This window comes from Anolis sagrei, chromosome 8, assembly GCF_037176765.1.
Source record: "Anolis sagrei isolate rAnoSag1 chromosome 8, rAnoSag1.mat, whole genome shotgun sequence".
Classification (NCBI taxonomy): domain Eukaryota; kingdom Metazoa; phylum Chordata; class Lepidosauria; order Squamata; family Dactyloidae; genus Anolis; species Anolis sagrei.
The window spans coordinates 43,754,997-43,777,039 of record NC_090028.1 but is presented as its reverse complement, the minus strand read 5'-3'; the positions used below and the strand labels follow the sequence as shown (position 1 = coordinate 43,777,039).

General features: G+C 46.1%; 1 protein-coding gene across 7 annotated transcripts in view; it reads right to left on the bottom strand.

Annotated features, from left to right (window-relative positions):
* The window catches only part of RIPOR1 (RHO family interacting cell polarization regulator 1), a 195,790-nt gene that overhangs the window by 33,655 nt on the left and 140,092 nt on the right, over nucleotides 1-22,043 (bottom strand). For all 7 annotated transcript variants that reach the window (XM_060788482.2, XM_067471149.1, XM_067471148.1 and 4 more), the window contains exons 7-13: nucleotides 18,270-18,422; nucleotides 18,122-18,185; nucleotides 17,029-17,072; nucleotides 15,163-15,288; nucleotides 14,918-15,066; nucleotides 9,698-9,827; nucleotides 1,013-1,705 (exon numbers count right to left, since the gene is read on the bottom strand). In XM_060788482.2, coding sequence (XP_060644465.2) covers nucleotides 1,013-1,705; nucleotides 9,698-9,827; nucleotides 14,918-15,066; nucleotides 15,163-15,288; nucleotides 17,029-17,072; nucleotides 18,122-18,185; nucleotides 18,270-18,422 — 1,359 coding nt within the window. The remainder of the gene's footprint in view (nucleotides 1-1,012; nucleotides 1,706-9,697; nucleotides 9,828-14,917; nucleotides 15,067-15,162; nucleotides 15,289-17,028; nucleotides 17,073-18,121; nucleotides 18,186-18,269; nucleotides 18,423-22,043) is intronic.

Below are 22,043 nucleotides of genomic sequence, written 5' to 3'. Positions count from 1 at the left end.
CCATATAGCCCAAAAAAACCTACAACAACCCTGCCTGGTGATTATCTGTGGTCACATTATTGCTTTGCTTAGCTATTAGAATATCTGTGCACGATGGGTACCCAGGATGCTGATGCCTGAAATGAAAGGGCACAGACTTGAAACTTCAGAGACAGGATCTCACCACCGTACAACATCCTCCATACAGTCCAGATTTAGCAATGTCTGAGATCCATCTGTTCCCAATAATGAAAGAAGATCTGCAGGGACATCATTATGCTTCTGATGAAGACGTTGAGGGAACTGTGAGACGCTGGTTGCGGAAACAGAGTGTCAACTTCTTCTGCAGTGGCTTCAGAAAACTTGTTCATTGTTGGCAGGAATGTATCCAATTGTCTGGTGATTAGTGGTCGTTAAGGAGCACTTTCTAAGGATTATTTATGCGTTTGATTTATTAAAATATTCCCATCCAAACCCAAGTAACGAAGGTGGAGGCATTACTTTTCATTCAACCCTCATCGATGTGTGTGCGTGTATAGTGTCTATGACTACAGTCCTTACTTTCAGCACCAGCTACACTGAATGGGGAGAGGCCATCCTTCCAGCGGGAAGCGGAATCCCTTTCCGTGCAGGCTTAGTAAAGGTAAAGGTAAAGGTAAAGGTAGTCCCCTGACATTAAGTCCAGTCATGTCTGACTCTGGGGTGTGGTGCTCATCTCCATTTCTAAGACAAAGAGCCAGCGTTGTCCATAGACACCTCCAAAGTCATGTGGCCACTGGCATGACTGCATGGAGCGCTGTTACCTTCCCGCCGGAGCGGTACCTATTGATCTACTCACATTTGCATGTTTTCGAACTGCTAGGTTGGCAGAAGCTAGGGCTGACAGCGGAAGCTCACGCCGCTCCCCGGAATCGAACTTGCGACCTTTCAATCAACAAGCTCAGCAGCTCAGTGCTTTAACCCACTGCGCCACCGGAATGGGGAGAGGCCATCCTTCCAGCGGGAAGCGGAATCCCTTTCCGTGCAGGCTTACCAGGATCATTTCCTCCAGGTGCTTCAGCTCCTGCTCCAACGTCTGCAGCTCGGGAAACTGTCCCCGGTAGTCATCCAGAGCCGAGGCCAGGGCGTTGATGGCCTCCTCCAGGCCACAGTCCACGGCACGTTTGGGCCTCGGCACCTGTGAGGCACCTGCTGAGGCTGCTGGGGGTGTCAACGAGGACTCAGGTGGCTGGGCTTCCTGGTCCGGGCAAGCAGGCTCCTTGTGCCGCTCTGCTACGGGCTCAACCGTACCTGCATCAGCCTCTTGCTCTTCACCTTCACTGATGGTAGCGTCCAACGCCAAGTCCGCACTGTGAGGCAAAGCGTGTGTTGCGAGGGAAGGCGGCTCCTGAGGACGAGAGTCCCGGGGGGCCAGGCATTCCCCGTCCTCGGCCACAGGCAGGTCCGCACTGGCTTCGCTGATCTGGCTCAGAGTCCGGGTGTAGGGCGCGTGCCCGTTGACCACGCTTGCCTCCTCTTGAAGAGCGGGCGGCTCTTTGTCCTCGGGCTGAGTGAAGGCAATCTCTATGGCCGGAGCGGCGGCCTGCACGGCGGGTTGGACGACGGACCTGGGCAAGGCGTGGCGGGCGCCTCCGGACAGCTGGGGGCTGGAGGAGTCGTCCGACGACTCCGAAGAGATGGACCAGGCCGCCCCGTTCTCCAGCTCCTCCTGTTGCCGCAGCATGTTCTGAAAAGCGGGGAGCAGAGGTGAGAGAGATGCAAGGGGGCTGCAAGGAGCAAAACACTTCTCCAGGTCCCTGGGCCAACTTGGGACCTCCAGGTGTTTTGGACCCCAACTCCCACCATTCCTAACAGCTTCAGGCCCCTTCCTTTTGCCCTTCTCCTTTCCATTTAAGTGGCTGAGGAGGAAAAGGAAGGGGCTGTTAGGAGTGGTGGGAGTTGTAGTCCAAAACACCTGGAGAGAGAGAGAGAGGAAGGGCCCAAGTTGGCCCAGGCCTGGGACAGACCCACATATGTCAACCTCTGTATTTTGGTATAATTACTTTCACTTGCCAAGACGGCCAAGACGGGACGGTTTCACCCAAGACGGGACGGCTTTCACCCAAGACGGGACGGTTGTGGCAGAGAGGTCAGACCAAGCGTGATCCCTGGGGAAGGCAATGGCAAACCACTCCAGTATCCTTGCCAAGAAAACTAAATGGACCAGTACAACCAGAGATATGTCGGTATGCCATTGGAAGATGGGACTCCCAGGTCGGAAGATGGCCAAAATGCTACTGGGGAGGAGCAGAGGATAAGTTCAACTAGCCCCAGATGTGATGACGCAGCTAGCTCAAAGCCGAAAGGAAGGCTAGCGGCCGACGGTACTGGAGGTGAACGACGAATCCGATGCTCTAAAGATCAACACACCATAGGAACCTGGAATGTAAGATCTATGAGCCAGGGCAAATTGGATGTTGTTATTGGTGAGATGTCAAGACTAAAGATAGACATTCTGGGGGTCAGCGAACTGAAATGGACTGGAATGGGCCACTTCACATCAGATGACCACCAGATCTACTACTGCGGACAAGAGGAACATCGAAGAAATGGAGTAGCCTTCATAATTAATAAGAAATTCGCTAAAGCGGTGCTTGGATACAACCCAAAAAATGACAGAATGATCTCAATTCGAGTGCAAGGAAAGCCTTTCAACATCACAGTGATCCAAATATACACCCCAACCACAGCTGCTGAAGAAGCAGAAGTAGATCAGTTCTATGAGGATCTGCAGGAACTACTGGATAATACACCAAAAAGAGACATTATTTTCATTACAGGAGACTGGAATGCCAAGGTGGGAAGTCAAATGACAACTGGGATCACAGGCAAGCATGGTCTGGGAGAACAAAATGAAGCGGGACGCAGGCTGATAGAATTTTGCCAGGAAAACTCGCTGTGTATAACGAATACTCTCTTCCAACAACCTAAAAGACGGCTTTATACATGGACCTCGCCAGATGGTCAACACCGAAATCAGATTGACTACATCCTTTGCAGCCAAAGGTGGCGGACATCCATCCAGTCGGTGAAAACAAGACCTGGGGCTGACTGTAGCTCAGATCACGAACTTCTTATTGCCCAATTTAGAATAAAATTAAAGAGATCAGGGAAAATACACAGACCAGTTAGATATGATCTCACTAACATTCCTAGCGAATATACAGTGGAAGTGAAGAACAGATTTGAAGGACTAGATTTAGTAAACAGAGTCCCAGAAGAACTATGGACAGAAGTCCGAGACATTGTTCAGGAGGCGGCAACAAAGTACTTTCCAAAGAAAAAGAAAACGAAGAAGGCAAAATGGTTGTCTGCTGAGACACTGGAAGTAGCCCAAGAAAGGAGGAAAGCAAAAGGAAACAGGGATAAGGGGAGATATGCCCAGTTAAATACGCAATTCCAGAGGTTAGCCAGAAGAGATAAGGAACTATTTTTAAATAAGCAATGCATGGAAGTGGAAGAAGACAACAGAATAGGAAGGACAAGAGACCTCTTCCAGAAAATTAGAAACATTGGAGGTAAATTTCAGACAAAAATTGGTATGATAAGAAACAAAGATGGCAGGGACCTAACAGAAGCTGAAGAGATCAAGAGAAGGTGGCGAGACTATACAGAAGATCTGTATAGGAAGGATAACAATATCGAGGATAGCTTTGACGGTGTGGTGAATGAATTAGAACCAGACATCCTGAGGAGTGAGGTTGAATGGGCCTTAAGAAGCATTGCTAACAACAAGGCAGCAGGAGATGATGGGATCCCAGCTGAACTGTTTAAAATCTTAAAAGATGATGCTGTCAAGGTGATGCATGCCATTTGCCAGCAAATATGGAAAACACAAGAATGGCCATCAGACTGGAAAAAATCAACCTATATCCCCATACCAAAAAAGGGAAATGCGAAAGACTGCTCAAACTTCCGTACAGTTGCCCTTATTTCTCATGCCAGTAAGGTAATGCTCAAGATCCTGCAAGGAAGACTCCAGCAATACATGGAGCGAGAGTTGCCAGATGTTCAAGCTGGGTTTAGAAAAGGCAGAGGAACGAGAGACCAGATTGCCAATATCCGCTGGATAATGGAGAAAGGCAGGGAGTTTCAGAAAAACATCTACTTCTGCTTCATTGACTATTCTAAAGCCTTTGACTGTGTGGATCATAATAAATTGTGGCAAGTTCTTGGTGGGATGGGCATCCCAAGCCACCTTGTCTCTCTCCTGAGGAATCTGTCCAAGGACCAAGGAGCCACAGTCAGAACTGACCACGGAACAGGAGACTGGTTCAAGATTGGGAAAGGCGTCCGGCAAGGCTGCATACTCTCACCCAACCTGTTTAACTTGTATGCAGAACACATCATGCGAGGATGTGCGGGGCTGGATGAATGCAAAGCTGGGGTGAAAATGGCTGGAAGAAACATTAACAACCTCAGATATGCAGATGACACCACTCTGATGGCCGAAAGTGAGGAGGAGCTGAGGAACCTTCTAATCAAGGTGAAAGAAGAAAGCGCAAAAGCCGGGTTGCAGCTAAACGTCAAAAAACCAAGATTATGGCAACAAGAATGATTGACAACTGGGAAATAGAGGGAGAAACCGTGGAGGCCGTGACAGACTTTGTATTTCTAGGTGCAAAGATTACTGCAGATGCAGTGGCCAGGAAATCAGAAGACGCTTACTTCTTGGGAGGAGAGCAATGTCCAATCTCGATAAAATAGTAAAGAGTAGAGACATCAGACTGGCAACCAAGATCCATTGCCTAGTCAAAGCCATGGTCTTCCCTGTAGTCACCTACGGATGTGAGAGCTGGACCTTAGGGAAGGATGAGCGAAGGAAGATCGATGCTTTTGAACTGTGGTGCTGGAGGAAAGTTCTGAGAGTGCCTTGGACTGCGAGAAGATCCAACCAGTCCATCCTCCAGGAAATAAAGCCCGACTGCTCACTGGAGGGAAAGATACTAGAGACAAAGTTGAAGTACTTTGGCCACATCATGAGGAGACAGGAAAGCCTAGAGAAGACAATTATGCTGGGGAAAGTGGAAGGCAAAAGGAAGAGGGGCCGACCAAGGGCAAGATGGATGGATGGCATCCTTGAAGTGACTGGACTGACCTTGAGAGAGCTGAGGGTGGTAACGGCCGACAGGGAGCTCTGGCGTGGGCTGGTCCATGAGGTCACGAAGAGTCGGAGACGACTGAACGAATGAACAACAACAACAACTTTCACTTGCATAATTTCTTTTTACTTGTGGGAGTTCTGTGTGCCAAGTTTGGTTCAATTCCATCATTGGTGGAGTTCAGAGTGCTCTTAGATTGCAAGTAAACAATACATCCCAGCAACTACAACTCCCAAATGTCAAGGTTTATTTCCCCCAAACTCCACCAGTGTTCACATTTGGGCATATTGAGTATTCATACCAAATTTGGTCCAGATCCATCATGGTTCGAGTCCACAGTGCTTCCTGGATATAGGTGAACTACAACTCCCAAACTCAAGGTCAATGCCCACCAAACCCTTCCAGTATTTTCTGTTGGGCTTGGTAATTCTGTGTGCCAAGCTTGGTTCAATTTCATTGTTGGTGGGGTTCAGAGTGCTCTTCTACTGTGGGTAAGCTATAAATCCCAGCAACTAAAACTCCCAAATCACAAAATCACTCCCCCTCCCCGACCCCACCAGTATTTAAATTCGGTTATATTGTGTGTTTGTGCCAAATTTGGTCCAGTGAATGAGAATACATCCTGCATATCAGATATTGACATGACGATTCATAACAGGAGCAAAATAACAGTTCTGAAGTAGCAACGAAAATAATGTTCTGGTTGGGGATCACCACAACATGAGGAACTGTATTCAGGGGTTGCGGTGTTCGGAAGGTTGTGAAACGCTTGATATACAGGCAGTCCTCGAGGGGCACAGACAGCAAAACAAACACCACAGGGGTGTTAACCCTTCCCTATGCTAGCCAAAGCTAGCTATCCATCCATCTATCTATCGAGACATCCATCCATCCATCCACTGAGACATCTATCCATCCATCCATCCATCCATCCATCCTCTATCTATCTATCTATCTATCTATCTATCTATCTATCTATCTATCTATCGAGACATCCATCCATCCATCCACTGAGACATCTATCTATCTATCTATCTATCTATCTATCTATCTATCTATCCATCCATCCTCTATCTATCTATCTATCTATCTATCTATCTATCTATCTATCGAGACATCCATCCATCCACTGAGACATCTATCTATCTATCTATCTATCTATCTATCTATCTATCTATCCATCCATCCATCCATCCTCTATCTATCTATCTATCTATCTATCTATCTATCTATCTATCGAGACATCCATCCATCCATCCACTGAGATATCTATCTATCTATCTATCTATCTATCTATCTATCCATCCATCCATCCATCCATCCATCCATCCATTATCTATCTATCTATCTATCTATCTATCTATCTATCTATCTATCCATCCATCCATCTATCCATTATCTATCTATCTATCTATCTATCTATCTATCTATCTATCTATTGAGACATCCATCTATCCATTCACTGAGACATCTATCTATCTATCCATCCATCCATCCATCCTCTATCTATCTATCTATCTATCTATCTATCTATCTATCTATCTATCTATCTGGCTGGAGTCACACTTAAAAATGTACCCATTCCGACTTACATACAAACTCAACTTAAGAACCAACCTACAGAACCTCCCTCGTTTGTAACTTGGGGATTGCTCACAATGAATGTAGGCTGAACACTGGCGTGGGTGCAAAAAACATAAACTGGTAACGGAAACGTATCTACATCTACAAACTAAGCCAGGACCCCCCCCCCCCTAATCTGCCTGTAAGGGGGGGGGGGCAGCAAGCAAAGACATAACTGCTCTGGAAACCACAAACTAGCAAGGCAAGGGAAGCCCATCGCTCTACGGACGGAATGATTGCGCAAGGTGCCTGCAGGACTCGGCTTGTTCTCCCGCAGCCCTGGACCAGGCTTAGTGACAGAAGGTGTGGGGGAGCGCAGCTAGCTCTACCTGAGCGGGCTAGGCTATTGGGCGGAGCCAGCACTTACGCAGCCCCGAGGGGCCCTCGTTCCGAGCTGCACCGAGGAGACGTCGCTGCAGGAGCAGCTTCGTGGCAGCCTCTCCAGGAGAGTCTCCCGGAAGATGTCCAGCAAGGCCCACCTGTGCTTGCGGGCAGCCTCCCGTGGCAGGCTCTTGGGCAAAGAAAGAGGCGTCTGTCAACACCGAGGGCTCAGCTGGGGTCCCCGTTCGGTCATGCGGTCCATGCCCTGGTTACATCCCATATAGACTACTGTAATGCACTCCACATGGGGTTGCCTTTGAAGACTGTTCAGAAGCTTCTACTAGCCCGATGGCTCTCAACCTGTGGGTCCTTCCCCAGATGTGTTTTTGCCCACAACTCCTACAAATCCCAGCCAGTTTACCAGCCAGGTTACCAAAACATCTGGGGACCCACAGGTTCGAGAACCACTGTTCTAGATGGTTGTTGAGGGCCTCCTAAGGTCACTATATAGATCTAGATCCATGGTTCTCAACCTGTGGGTCCCTCCCCAGATGTGTTTTGACTTACAACTCCCAGACATCCCAGCCAGTTTACCAGCCAGGTCCCCAAAACATCTGGGGACCCACAGGTTCGAGAACCACTGTTCTAGATGGTTGTTGAGGGCCTCCTAAGGTCACTATATACATCTAGATCCATGGTTCTCAACCTGTGGGTCCCTCCCCAGATGTGTTTTGACCTACAACTCCCAGACATCCCAGCCAGTTTACCAGCCAGGTCCCCAAAACATCTGGGGACCCACAGGTTCAAGAACCACTGTTCTAGATGGTTGTTGAGGACCTCCTAAGGTCACTATATACATCTAGATCCATGGTTCTCAACCTGTGGGTCCCTCCCCAGATGTGTTTTGACCTACAACTCCCAGACATCCCAGCCGGTTTACCAGCCAGGTCCCCAAAACATTTGGGGACCCACAGGTTCAAGAACCACTGTTCTAGATGGTTGTTGAGGGCCTCCTAAGGTCACTATATACATCTAGATCCATGGTTCTCAACCTGTGGGTCCCTCCCCAGATGTGTTTTGACCTACAACTCCCAGACATCCCAGCCAGTTTACCAGCCAGGTCCCCAAAACATTTGGGGACCCACAGGTTCAAGAACCACTGTTCTAGATGCTCGTTGAGGGCCTCCTAAGGTCACTATATACATCTAGATCCATGGTTCTCAACCTGTGGGTCCCTCCCCAGATGTGTTTTGACTTACAACTCCCAGACATCCCAGCCAGTTTACCAGCCAGGTCCCCAAAACATTTGGGGACCCACAGGTTCAAGAACCACTGTTCTAGATGGTCGTTGAGGGCCTCCTAAGGTCACTATATACATCTAGATCCATAGTTCTCAACCTGTGGGTCCCTCCCCAGATGTGTTTTGACATCCCAGCCAGTTTACCAGCCAGGTCCCCAAAACATCTGGGGACCCACAGGTTCAAGAACCACTGTTCTAGATGGTCGTTGAGGGCCTCCTAAGGTCACTATATACATCTAGATCCATGGTTCTCAACCTGTGGGTCCCTCCCCAGATGTGTTTTGACTTACAACTCCCAGACATCCCAGCCAGTTTACCAGCCAGGTCCCCAAAACATCTGGGGACCCACAGGTTTGAGAACCACAAAAAAGGACTCATCCCTTGTCCCCACCAGACACGATTGCGATGATGGGGGGACAACGAGCAGGGCCTCCCCGGATGATCTTAGGGTCCTAGTTGGATGGTAGCAGGAGATACGTTCGGACAAGTAAACTGGGCCAGGGCTTTATAGGCCAAAGCCAGCTCTTTGAATTGTACCTGGAGGCTAATAACCAGCTGTGCTACAGGCTGGCCCAACCAAGCATACTTGGAAACATCCCTGGACGATCCTTACGTGGAAGAATTCAGAGGAAACACATAGTAAGCTCACTGCACTTGAATGGAACCGACAATGGAGGGCTAAATGGTCTGTAAGAGCTGCTTATTGGCTTATAACCTTTCCTTGAATGGGGTGGTGGCCAAAAATCTTTACCTCCCTCCTGCACCTTAATAACCTCCAAGGGACACTTACATAAAAGGCCTGTTCCCTAGAAAAGCCCCGCATAAATAAATAAATAAATAAATAAATAAATAAATAATAAATAAATAAAATAATTCCACTTGGGAGGGAGTTCCACAGCCGAGGGGCCACCACAGAAAAGGCCCCGTCCCTTGTCCCCACCAGACGCGATTGCGATGAGGGGGGGACAACGAGCAGGGCCTCCCCGGATGACCTTAGGGTCCTAGGTGGACGGTAGCAGGAGATACGTTCGGACAAGTAAACTGGGCTTTATAGGCCAAAGCCAGCTCTTGAATTGTACCTGGAGGCTAATAACCAGCTGTGCTACAGGCTGGCCCAACCAAGCATACTTGGAAACATCCCTGGACGATCCTCACGTGGAAGAATTCAGAGGAAACACACAGTAAGCTCATTGCACGAGAATGGAGTCGACAATGGAGGGCTAAAATGGTCTGTAAGAGCTGCGTATTGGCTCATAACCTTCCCTTGAATGGGGTGGTGGCCAAAAATCTTGACCTCACTCCTGCACCTCAATAACCTCCAAGGGACACTTACGTAAAAGGCCTGTTCCCGCATGGAAGGCGTGTCGGGGGGACTCTGGTTGTACATGGAGAATCTCTTGTTGACCGTAGACGTCTTGTTCACAGAGCTGGAGGAGGAAGGCTGGTCCTCTTTGTCGAAGGGGCTGCTCACAAAAAGGCACAGCGGTCAGTGAGAAACAATGAACTGTTGGCTGATAGAAGGCACGTTCTAAAGTAAAAGCAGGATATACTTTCTTTTAACTCATTGGAGAGGGTCCCTGTCATGGATCATGATCTGCAGTTGATGGTGGTTGGTGGTGGTAGGCCTAGCAGTTGGTGATGGAAGGGTTAATCTAAGTCTTAGTTCTAAAGGGTTGAGTAATCTGTGAGTAAGAGTTCCTGGGTGAAAGCAATCAAGGGTGGAGGTGTATGCAAGAGATAGGTCACAGCTGGGTGTATCTGGATATAAGGAGTTAGCCTTGGAACTGATCTTTGGGAGGAAAGTATTTGTCATATTTTGGTGGTGGATGCTGCTGGTTTCCCCCCCGGTCTCTGGATTTTCAGTATCCTGACCTGTCTCCTGAACTCTTAGAATCCTAGAACCTTGAATCTTTGGACTGGCTGTTGACTACGGTATAGACTCTTGATCCCTGGACTTTGTTTATTGAATTCTCAGCGTTTGACCACTGGACTGGACCTTTGACTATGGAGTTATCTTGAACCGGCAACAGTGTTTGCTATTTTTGTTTATTCTGTGGCTGAGTGCTATCTTTATGTTTTACATTTTGGACTATTAAAACAGCCAGAAAGTAAGTGCTGTTTTAATTAAATTCTTTGATACAAACTGGGTTTTTGTTTGGTTCATCTCTGCCTCTAAATAAGACAGAGCTCTGGCATCGTGACAGTCCCTTAGGGGAGCGGTTTCCACTTTTGCATCACCGCATGCTACTCATCGATAATTTAGTCATTCCTGGCCACAGCCATTCCAACTGCAGTCCTTCCTGGAGATGCACAAAGCCCAACGTTCACGAAGACCCCAAGGAGCAGACCAAGCAGTGAGCAACTTCCTCAGAAAACAAAGCAAGGAACGTGTCTTGCCTACAAAATAAGCAAGGCACTATAATACAGTGGTTCTCAACCTGGGGGTTGCGACCCCCAGGGGGGTCGTTTGGCCATTTTGGAGGGGTCGCGAGGCCACCTCCTTTGGCCCTGCCCCTCTCCTCAAAATGGCTCCCCTCAGGGCCCAGGCCCTGCCCCCCGAGCTGGGCGACCCAGGTCTGTGGAAGTCAGAGGTACTGTAGATCCCATCATCCATTGTCCAACCTCCCCAAAACATGTTGTTTCCCTGATTAATCACTATGCTTTAATTATGTTCAATTTGTAACAATGAAAATACATTTACATTACGATTCATAACAGTAGAATAATTACAGTTCTAGAGTAGCAATGAAAATAATTTTATGGTTGGGGGTCACTACAACATGAGGAACTGTATTTAGGGGTCACGGCATTAGGATGGTTGAGAACCACTGCTATTAGGCCTGGGTAACAACAGGAAAATTTGTTTCTAAAATCGATTCGTTTTTTGGGGGTTTTTGCGTTTCGATATTTAAAAGAATTCCGAAATTTTTCTTTTAAAAAGTTCGATATTTACGAAATTTCGTAAATGTAAAAAAAATTACGAAACATTAACGAAACAAATACGAAACAATAACGAATCGATTAGTTAATGGCGGACGTGACCGCGCAATACGCTAAAAAACCTCCAAATGGGACAGGGGGAACTTCTGAAGCTTCCCTCTCCCTCTGTTGTTGACTCTTGGTGTGATATTATAATTTTTTTTCACTAATTAAACAAAAAACTACTATAAAACTTGCCCCAGACATGCGGAAATAATAACGAAACGACCTCAAACCGATAACGAAATGAATACATAACGAATCTGAAGCATTTATGAAACGAATTTTAAAATTCGTTTCGTTTTTAAGTTGCTCCAGAATGGTTCGTTATCGCTTCGTTATAAAAAAAAAATAACGAATTTTTAACGAATTACGAATTAACGAAACGAAACCGCCCAGCCCTAACTGCTATAATACAATATGGGACTGTTCCGTTATCTGGGTGGAAGCCACAAGAGGGCACCAGAGAGAGAAGGATAGTCCATTTTCAGAGGGTGGAAGGAGTACAACCATTTCTCCCGGTCTTCCTGTTATTCCTCCCACCCATGTCCCAATCGTGGAAACAACCCTCCTTTATGTTCGGGGAGGGGAAATAACCTGCAAAAATGGGAAAAATTGTTTCCCTCTTTCAACCCCCACCCCTTAAAATGGACTATCCTTTTCTCTCTAGCTCCCCCTTGTGGTCTCCAACCAGATAACAGAACAGTACCAAAAAGATTATTGATTTGTGCAATATGGTGTTTTATAAGGACTTCCTGTTCCTTGCATGATTTGTGAAGGAAACTGGTTGTGGATTGCTATAAGGCGACTGTGCATCTTGGTGTTTGTGTGCATTGCATTCCTGAATACAGACCATCCTGGATGGTGATGGTGGGAATAATATCTGAGGACCCGAAGTTGAGAACCAAGATATCATTCATAATAGCCCTATTTTCTTCACAGCCCTCTTTTGTTATGGCTTCATAACAACAACAACAACAACAACAACAAAACTCAACAAGCTTCAAGTGTGGTGTAGTGGTTGCAGTACTTGTCTGAAGGTTTCAGGAAAATCCAGATTCCCTACAGAAGAAACTTCTTGAACAAGGGGTTGGGACCCCAAATGGGGTGGCCATAACTGTATGTTAGGGTTGTCCAAAATATTAATTAACCTGGTATTTTTAATTACAAAAAATGTGAGTCAAGAACTGAAAGGGTTAAATGGATGCAATGACTCAGCAAAAGCTGCAGTTCAATATAAGCAGATGTGCCTGTAGCTTAGTATGCCTCAGTGTTAGTTGCCCTCAGTATGAGAGAAGCCTCAGTATGAGAAGGCCTCAGTAATGAGAAGGCTCCAGTGTTAATTTGCCTCAGTCTGAGAGAAGCCTCAGTGTGAGAGGCCTTAGTATGAGAAGGCTCCAGTGTTAGAGAGGCCTCAGTGAGAGAAAGGCCTCAGTCTGAGAGAGGCTTCAGAGTTAGTAGGCCTCAATGTGTGAGAGGACTGGTGTGAAAAGGCTCAGTATGAGAAGGCCTCAGTACAAGAGGGCTCCAGTGTTAATTTACCTCAGTCTGAGAGAAGCCTCAGTGTCAGAGGCGTTAGTATGTGAAGGCTCCAGTGTTAGAGAAGCCTCAGTGAGAGAAAGGCCTCAGTCTGAAAGGCCTCAGTCTGAGAGAGGCTTCAGAGTTAGTAGGCCTCGATGTGTGAGAGGACTGGTGTGAGAAGGCTCAGTATGAGAAGGCCTCAGTACAAGAGGGCTCCAGTGTTAATTTGCCTCAGTCTGAGAGAAGCCTCAGTGTGAGAGTCCTTAGTATGAGAAGGCTCCAGTGTTAGAGAGGCCTCAGTGAGAGAAAGGCCTCAGTCTGAGAGGCCTCAGTCTGAGAGAGGCTTCAGAGTTAGTAGGCCTCAATGTGTGAGAGGACTGGTGTGAGAAGGCTCAGTATGAGAAGGACTCAGTACAAGAAGACTCCAGTGTTAATTTGCCTCAGTCTGAGAGAAGCCTCAGTGTGAGAGGCGTAGTATGAGAAGGCTCCAGTGTTAGAGAGGCCTCAGTGAGAAAGGCCTCAGTCTGAGAGAGGCTTCAGAGTTAGTAGGCCTCGATGTGTGAGAGGTCTGGTGTGAGAAGGCTTTGGTGAGAGAAGCCCCAGGTTGAAGGCCTCGTGTGTAAAGCTCCAGTGTGAAGGCTGTTGTGTGTAAAAGGCTACTGCGTGAAGCTCCTGTGTAAGTTTGGTGTGAGAGAAACCTCAGTGAGAGTGAAGCTGTTTATCTGCATGAGGAAGATGCTCAGAGTGGAAGCAAAGAAGGAAGTATAAAGAACTTCATTAGTGTTATGGAAACCTTGTTCTTGTAAATAGTGCAACCATAATATTTTGCTATAAAGAAAAGCCTCAGAAGGAAGAGATCCCATTGGTCTTTGTATTTTTGTTGTTTTTATCACTTTGGGCGACGGGTGCTGGGTCACGCTGCTGCTCATAAGTTACTCTACTGTGCATTTATGGGGAGGGTCTTTCGTTAATAAGCCCACTCGCCCAACAAGGGTCACCTTGCTTTCTCTCCCGTAGATGCATCTCTCTCTGCTTTTGCTCTCTTTTTCTCATGTACTTGTGTATGTGTGTGTGTGTGTGTGTTTGTGTGTCCCCTTCCTTGGGATGTTGTAATTATTTCTCAGGTAAAGGGGGGGGGTCGCAAGTTGAAACGGGAAGACGGTCTGCCCTACAGAGCCATGAGACCCTCTGGGTGGCCTTTGGCAAGCCTCCGCTTCTCAGTATGGCTTCCAGCACAGGATTGCCACAAGGAAGAGAGTGGGCAGCAGGAAAACACTGCCTTGATCTCACAAGGGGAAAATAAATGACCACTCACTTCCAGTTCACCTCCAGGCTCAGCTTAATGTGAGAAGGCTTTGGTGTGAGAAGCCTCAGGTTGAAGGCCTCATGTGTTAAGCTCCAGTGTGAAGGCTGCTGTGTGTAAAAGGCTACTGCGGGAAGCTCCTATGTAAGTTTGGTGTGAGAGAAACCTCAGTGAGAGTGAAGCTGTTTATCTGCGTAAGAAAGCAGCCCAGCATGGAAGCAAAGAAGGAAGTATAAAGAACTTCATTAGTGTTATGGAAACCTATAAAGAAAAGCCTCAGAAGGAAGAGATCACATTGGCCTGTGTGTTTTGTTGTTTTTATCACTTTGGCCGATGGGTGCTGGGTCACGCTGCTGCTCATAAGTTACTCTGCTGTGCACTTATGGGGAGGGTCTTTCGTTAATAAGCCCACTCGCCCAACAAGGGTCACCTTGCTTTCTCTCCCGTAGATGCATCTCTCTCTGCTTTCGCTCTCTTTCTCTCATGTACTTGTGTATGTGTGTGTGTTTGTGTGTCACCTTCCTTAATATACTTGGGAGTTGTAAATATTTCTCAGGTAAAGGGGGGGGGGGTCTCAAGTTGAAACAGGGGAAGAAGGTCTGCCCTACAGAGCCACGAGACCCTCTGGGTGGCCTTTGGCAAGCCTCCACTCTCAGTATGGCTTCCAGCACAGGATTGCCACAAGGAAGAGAGCGGGCAGCAGGAAAACACTGCCTCGATCTCACGAGGGGAAAATACATGACCACTCACTTCCAGTTCACCTCCAGGCTCAGCTTAATGGTGCCTAAGTCATTGATGTCCACTGCCACGACTTGGGGGAGCGCCGCAAACAGGTCCTTGGTCTCGCAGGAGACATTCCCCACCACAACGTGACTGGCCAAGCTCTTCAGCTCTGTGACCTGCGACAAGAAGGAGAAACCAGGGCCAGTGGACGTGAGAAGGAACACATCCCTCTGGTGAAGGTGGCCTCCTCGCCAGAGCGTGGCTTCAGTTACCTTGATAGACAGGAACTCTGTGATGAGAGGCAGGAAGACCACCTCCTCACTGTCCCACACTTGCTTGCTGTTGGCCTCAATGCGGCCTCGTAGCTTCCATCGTTGGCGTCCGTATCTCATGAAGATCTGTCAGGAGAAAGAACGTGTCCTGAGTTGCCCTCCAAAAACAGCCTTTAGGCAATGTTGAAAGTAAAAGAAAAATGCTTTACTTCAGCAAACACAAAGGAGAAGCAAATGCAACTGAAAATTACAAAAGAAAGCAAGGAAGTCTTAATGCAGACACAAATTAAAGTCTCTTACAAAGTCCCACAAGAAACAGTAGTCTTCCATCAGACAATGGGCAATGATCACACAAAGCAGGTTCAATTGGCGTGAAAACCTCGGCATCAGAGTCGTTGTCACCAGAGAAAGCTGACTGCTCCTGCTTCTGATTTATAGCCCTGAATTCCCCACGCAGGAGGTGCTAGGGCGTCTCCCAATTAGCTCAACGTTTTTAGCAGCTATTCTGGCTGAATGCCGTCTGTGCTCTGTCTCCTTTCGTCTCTCTAGACATGTGGGCACTTGCAAACCCTCACCATCTGATTCTTCTCCTCCCTCCAATTCCTGAGCACTTCCCTGCTCCCCTTCCTCTTCTGAAGATGAGGAATCCCCAACAGTACGACAATGACGCTATGGACTGGACGGACTCCAGCCAGATGGGCCTCATCCTCAGGCATTCAGCCAGAGCAACCACTCCAAGTGGGAGAAGAGACCCATAACAGCCTAACATTATCCATGGGGACCCCCAATAAGTTCAGGTACCACATGAGGGAGGCTCCCCTAACATTATCTATGGGGACCCCCAATAAGTTAAGGTACCACAAGTGGGAGGGTCTGCTAACATTATCCGTGGGGACCCACAATAGTTCAGGTACCACAAGTGGGAGGGTCCCCTAACATTATCCATGGGGACTCCCAATAAGTTCAGGTACCACATGAGGGAGGCTCCCCTAACATTATCCATGGGGATCCCCAATAAGTTCAAGTACCACAAGTGGGAGGGTCCCCTAACATTATCTGCGGAGACCCCCAATAAGTTCAGGTACCACAAGTGGGAGGGTCTCCTAACATTATCCGTGGGGACCCCCAATAATTTCAGGTACCACATGTGGGAGGGCCCCCTAACATTCGTGGGGACCCCCAATAAGTTCAGGTACCACAAGTGGGAGGGTCTCCTAACATTATCCGTGGGGACCCCCAATAAGCTCAGGTACCACAAGTGGGAGGGTCCCCTAACATTATCCATGGGGACCCCCAATAAGTTCAGGTACCACATGTGGGAGGGTGCCCTAACATTATCTATGATGACCCCCAATAAGTTCAGGTACCACAAGTGGGAGGGTCCCCTAACATTATCCATGGGGACCCCCAATAAGTTCAGGTACCACAAGTGGGAGGGTTCCCCTAACATTATCCCTGGGGACCCCCAATAAGCTCAGGTACCACAAGTGGGAGGGTCCCCTAACATTATCCATGGGGATTCCCAATAAGTTCAGGTACCACATGTGGGAGGGTCCCCTAACATTATCCCTGGGGATCCCCAATAAGTTGAAGTACCACAAGTGGGAGGGTCCCCTAACATTATCTGTGGGGACCCCCAATAAGTTCAGGTACCACAAGTGGAAGGGTCCCCTAACATAATCCATGGGGACCCCTAAAAGTTCAGGTACCACAAATGGGAGGGTCCCCTAACATTTTCAATGGGGACCCCCAATAAGTTCAGGTACCGGCCAAGCCCATGCACCTCCCTTGATCCCCCAAACTTTGGACCTAAGTCCCCTGCCTTTCCCCAAACACAAAGCGACACGCTTCGAACCCATCACAAACCTCGTATTGGTCCCCAGCACACAGTCGAGCAAAGCCAGCCAACCCTGCAGCGGAAACAAAAGTCAGTGGAGGGGCCTTTTGCATGAACTGCCGGAACTACCTTGAACTTCACTGATGTGGATACAGGACGGGAAGCGGGAGAGAACCAGAAGTCCCAAGGCAAGCTTCACCTGGGTGGTTTCAGGTGCATGAGGGAAGCATGCTTGGTTGGGGACTTCATAAGAAGGATAGGGACCATTATATGCTAATCAAGGTGGTCAGTTGAAACATGCACACCTAGCTCCAGCAGACAAGAGTCCTTTGTCCCACCCTGGTCATTCCACAGATATATAAACACATTTTCCCAGTTCCAACAGACCTCACAACCTCTGACGATGCTTGCCATAGATGCAGGCGAAACGTCAGGAGAGAATGCCTCTAGAACAGGGGTCAGGAACCTTCGGCTCTCCAGGTGTGGTGGACTTCAACTCCCACAATTCCTTGAGGCTCGGCATTCACCCCAAAGGCTTACCTTGGCCTCAAGGAATTGTGGGAGTTGAAGTCCACCACACCTGGAGAGCCGAAGGTTCCCCATGCCTGCTCTAGAACATGGCCATATAGCCCGAACACACCTAGCTCCAGCAGACAAGAGTCCTTTGTCCCACCCTGGTCATTCCACAGATATATAAACACATTTTCCCAGTTCCAACAGACCTCACTACCTCTGACGATGCTTGCCATAGATGCAGGCGAAACGTCAGGAGAAAATGCCTCTAGAACATGGCCATATAGCCCGAACACACCTAGCTCCAGCAGACAAGAGTCCTTTGTCCCACCCTGGTCATTCCACAGATATATAAACCCATTTTCCCAATTCCAACAGACCTCCCAACCTCTGACGATGCTTGCCATAGATGCAGGCGAAACGTCAGGAGAAAATGCTTCTAGAACATGGCCATATAGCCCGGAAAAACCTACAACAACCCAGGATAAGGACTAAAAGGAATCAGCAGCCCCCTCCCCGTTCCCCATCTCTTCCCCCTTTTCCCTGCTTCAAATTGGCCCCTTTGAAAGCGGGGACCAAAGGACCACACGATCCCTTGAGATGGGGTACCTTTCATCTTGATGTGGAACTCTCCCAACTGGCTCTCCAGCTCACTTTCCAGGAGACACATATTCTGAAAGGAGAGGAGCCTGTGAGTGACCCCGGCCAAGAAGGCTCCCCCCCTCCCCGCGGCCCCTCCTCGGCCCCCCGGACCCACCTCCGTGTACTCCTTGTAGCCCTTCCCTGCTTCGGCCAAGCTCTCCCGGGCTTCCTTGCTGCCAGGCGATCCGGCGGTGTAGGCCTTCACCATGTTATGCGCTCCATCCCGAAGCCTTCGCTGGATGCAGTAAGCCTCGTAGAGCTCGTCAATCTGTTCAAAAGAATCCCAGAGAGCTTTAGCTGAACGCCAATGGCCGAAGACCTGGAGCATCTGAAGCATTCAGTAGGGCAGGAATCCCACGGGAGCATTGCGGCGCACCCAAATCCCTGGGAGGAGTCACCCTGGACCGTGCTCTGACCTACAAGAAGCACTGCCTGAATATCACGCAAAAAGTGGGTGCTAGAAACAATATCATACGAAAGCTGACTGGCACAGCCTCATAGGAAACCTGCTACAAAACAGGAGCTTTTTTGTTGAGTTCCAGGGCCAGAGAAGAAGATGGTGGAAACAGAAGAACGGCCTGCCTCAGGGGAGCGTGCTTGCTCCATCCATGTTCAACATCTACACAAATGACCAGCCACTGCCAGAAGGGACAGAGAGTTTCATCTATGCTGACGATCGTGCCATTACCGCTCAAGCAGGGAGCTTTGAGATGGTTGAACAGAAGCTCTCCGAAGCTCTAGGTGCCCTTATCGCCTAGTACAGGGAAAACCAGCTGACCCCTAATCCATCTAAAACACAGACATGTGCCTTTCACCTTAAGAACAGACAAGCATCCCGAGCTCTGAGGATTATGACCTGGGAAGGAATCCCGCTGGAGCATTGCAGCACACCCACATACCTGGGAGTCCCTCTGGACCGTGCTCTGACCTACAAGAAGCACTGCCTGAACATCAAGCAAAAAGTGGGTGCTAGAAACAATATCATACGAAAGCCGACTGACACAACCTGGGGATCACAACCAGACACAGTGAAGACATCTGCCCTTGCGCTGTGCTACTCTGCTGCTGAGTATGCATGCCCAGTGTGGAACACATCTCACCACGCTACAACAGTGGATGTGGCTCTGAATGAGATATGAAGTGTCTGCGCCCCACACCCCTGGAGAAATTACACTGCTTAGCCGGTATTGCACCACCTGATATCCGCCAGGAAGTAGCAGCCAATAGTGAAAGGACCAAGGCAGAGACATCTCCAGCTCATCCCCTGTTTGGGTATCAGCCAGCATGCCAATGACTTAAATCAATAAATAGTTTTCTAAGATCTACAGAGACACTCGCTGGAACATCTCAGCAAGCGAGAGTCCAAAAGTGGCAGGGGGTACCAGCCAATAGTGAAAGGACCAAGGCAGAGACATCTCCACCTCATCCCCTGTTTGGGTATCAGCCAGCACGTCAACGACTTAAATCAAGAAATAGTTTTCTAAGATCTACAGAGACACTCGCTGGAACACCTCAGCAAGCAAGAGTCCAAAAGTGGCAGGCTTAAACCCAGAACTTGATACCAGATGAGAGACTCCTCCCTGGGCACACAGAAGACGGGGCAACTTGGAAGGCGCTGAACAGACTGTGCTCGGGCACCATGAGATGCAGAGCCAACCTTCAGAAATGGGGCCACAAAAGGGAATCCTCGACATGCGAATGTGGAGAAGAGCCAACCACTGACCACCTGCTGCAATGCAATCTGAGCCCTTCTTCCACATGATGCACCAGGGAGGACCTTCTTGCGGCAACACCAGAGGCACTCCAAGGGGACAGAGACGGGTCAAAGGACATTTAATCAGCTACCAAACTCACAAATTTTGTGTTTTGTCTGTTTGTTTGCTTTGTTCTGTTAGAAATGTAATATAATTGACTGGTTGATCTGACACGACAAATAAATAGTAGGGCAGAGCTTTCCAAACAGTGCTCGCTCACAGTCCCTAGGTGTGTCCCAGGTACTATGCGTCCCCAGCACTGACAAAGGCTGCCTGACCGGTCCTCAAACAGACCGGCCCCCAGCCTCAGTTGGAAAGCCTGCAGAGAAGGAGGCTCCACGGGACTCCCGGGCAGGCTGGAATTCAATGGAGTTGGAAGAGGTCCCCAAAGGGCATCTGGCAGGGAAACCACCTGGGAAGGCCATTCAGCCTCCGTTCAAAAACTTCCACTAGAGAAGTGGAGTTTCGGTGCCGTTCAAGTAAAATTTATTGATTTGAGTTGCAGTAATTACCATTCAAATGGATAGGTTTCTAACAATAATAAATCGAGTAAAACAATAAATAGAGTAAAATAATAGAGTAAAATAATAAATATAATAACAACAATAATAAATAGGGTAAAATAATAAATGTAATAACAACAATAATAATAAATAGAGTAAAATAATAATAATAAATAGAGTAAAATAATAAATGTAATAACAATAATAATAAATAGAGTAAAATAATAATAATAAATACAGTAAAATAATAAATGTAATAACAACAATAATAACAGAGTAAAATAATAAATGTAATAACAACAATTATAATAAATAGAGTAAAATAATAAATGTAATAACAACAATAACAGAGTAAAATAATATATGTAATATCAACAATAATAAAGTAAAATAATACATGTAATAATAGCAATAATAAATAGAGAGAAAAATAAATGTAATAACAACAATAATAGAGTAAAATAATAAATGTATAACAACAATAATAACAGAGTAAAATAATACATGTAATAACAGCAATAATTAAGTAAAATAATACATATAATAATAGCAATAATAAATAGAGTAAAATAATAAATGTAATAACAATAATAATAAATAGAGTAAAATAATAATTGTAATAACAACAATAACAGAGTAAAATAATATATGTAATAGCAACAATAATAAAGTAAAATAATACATATAATAATAGCAATAATAATAAATAGAGAGAAAAAATAAATGTAATAATAACAATAATAATAATAATAGTTAGAGTAAAATAATAAATGTAATAACAATGATAATAGAGTAAAATAATAAATGTATAACAACAATAATAACAGAGTAAAATAATAAATATAATAACAGCAATAATAAAGTAAAATAATACATGTAATAACAGCAATAATAATAAATAGAGAGAAAAATAAATGTAATAATAACAATAATAATAATTATAGTAAAATAATAAATGTAATAACAATAATAGAGTAAAATCATAAATGTATAACAACAATAATAACAGGGTAAAATAATACATGTAATAACAACAATAATAAAGTAAAATAATACATGTAATAATAGCAATAATAATAAATAGAGAGAAAAATAAATGTAATAATAACAATAATAATACTTAGAGTAAAATAATAAATGTAATAACAACAATAACAGAGTAAAATAATAAATGTAATAACAATATTGGAGTAAAATCATAAATGTATAACAACAATAATAACAGAGTAAAATAATACATGTAATAACAACAATAATAAATTAAAATAATACATATAATAATAGCAATAATAATAAATAGAGAGAAAAATAAATGTAATAATAATAATAATTAGAGTAAAATCATAAATGTATAACAACAATAACAGAGTAAAATAATACATGTAATAATAACAATAATAAAGTAAAATAATACATGTAATAATAGCCATAATAAATAGAGTAAAATAATAAATGTAATAACAACAATAATAATAAATAGAGAAAAATAATAAAGTTAATAATAACAATAAATAGAGTAAAATTATAAAGATAATAATAATAAATAGAGTAAAACAATAAATGTAATAAAAATAATGATAATAACAGAGTAAAATAATAAATAACTTTGACTCAAGTATAAACCAAGCGGGT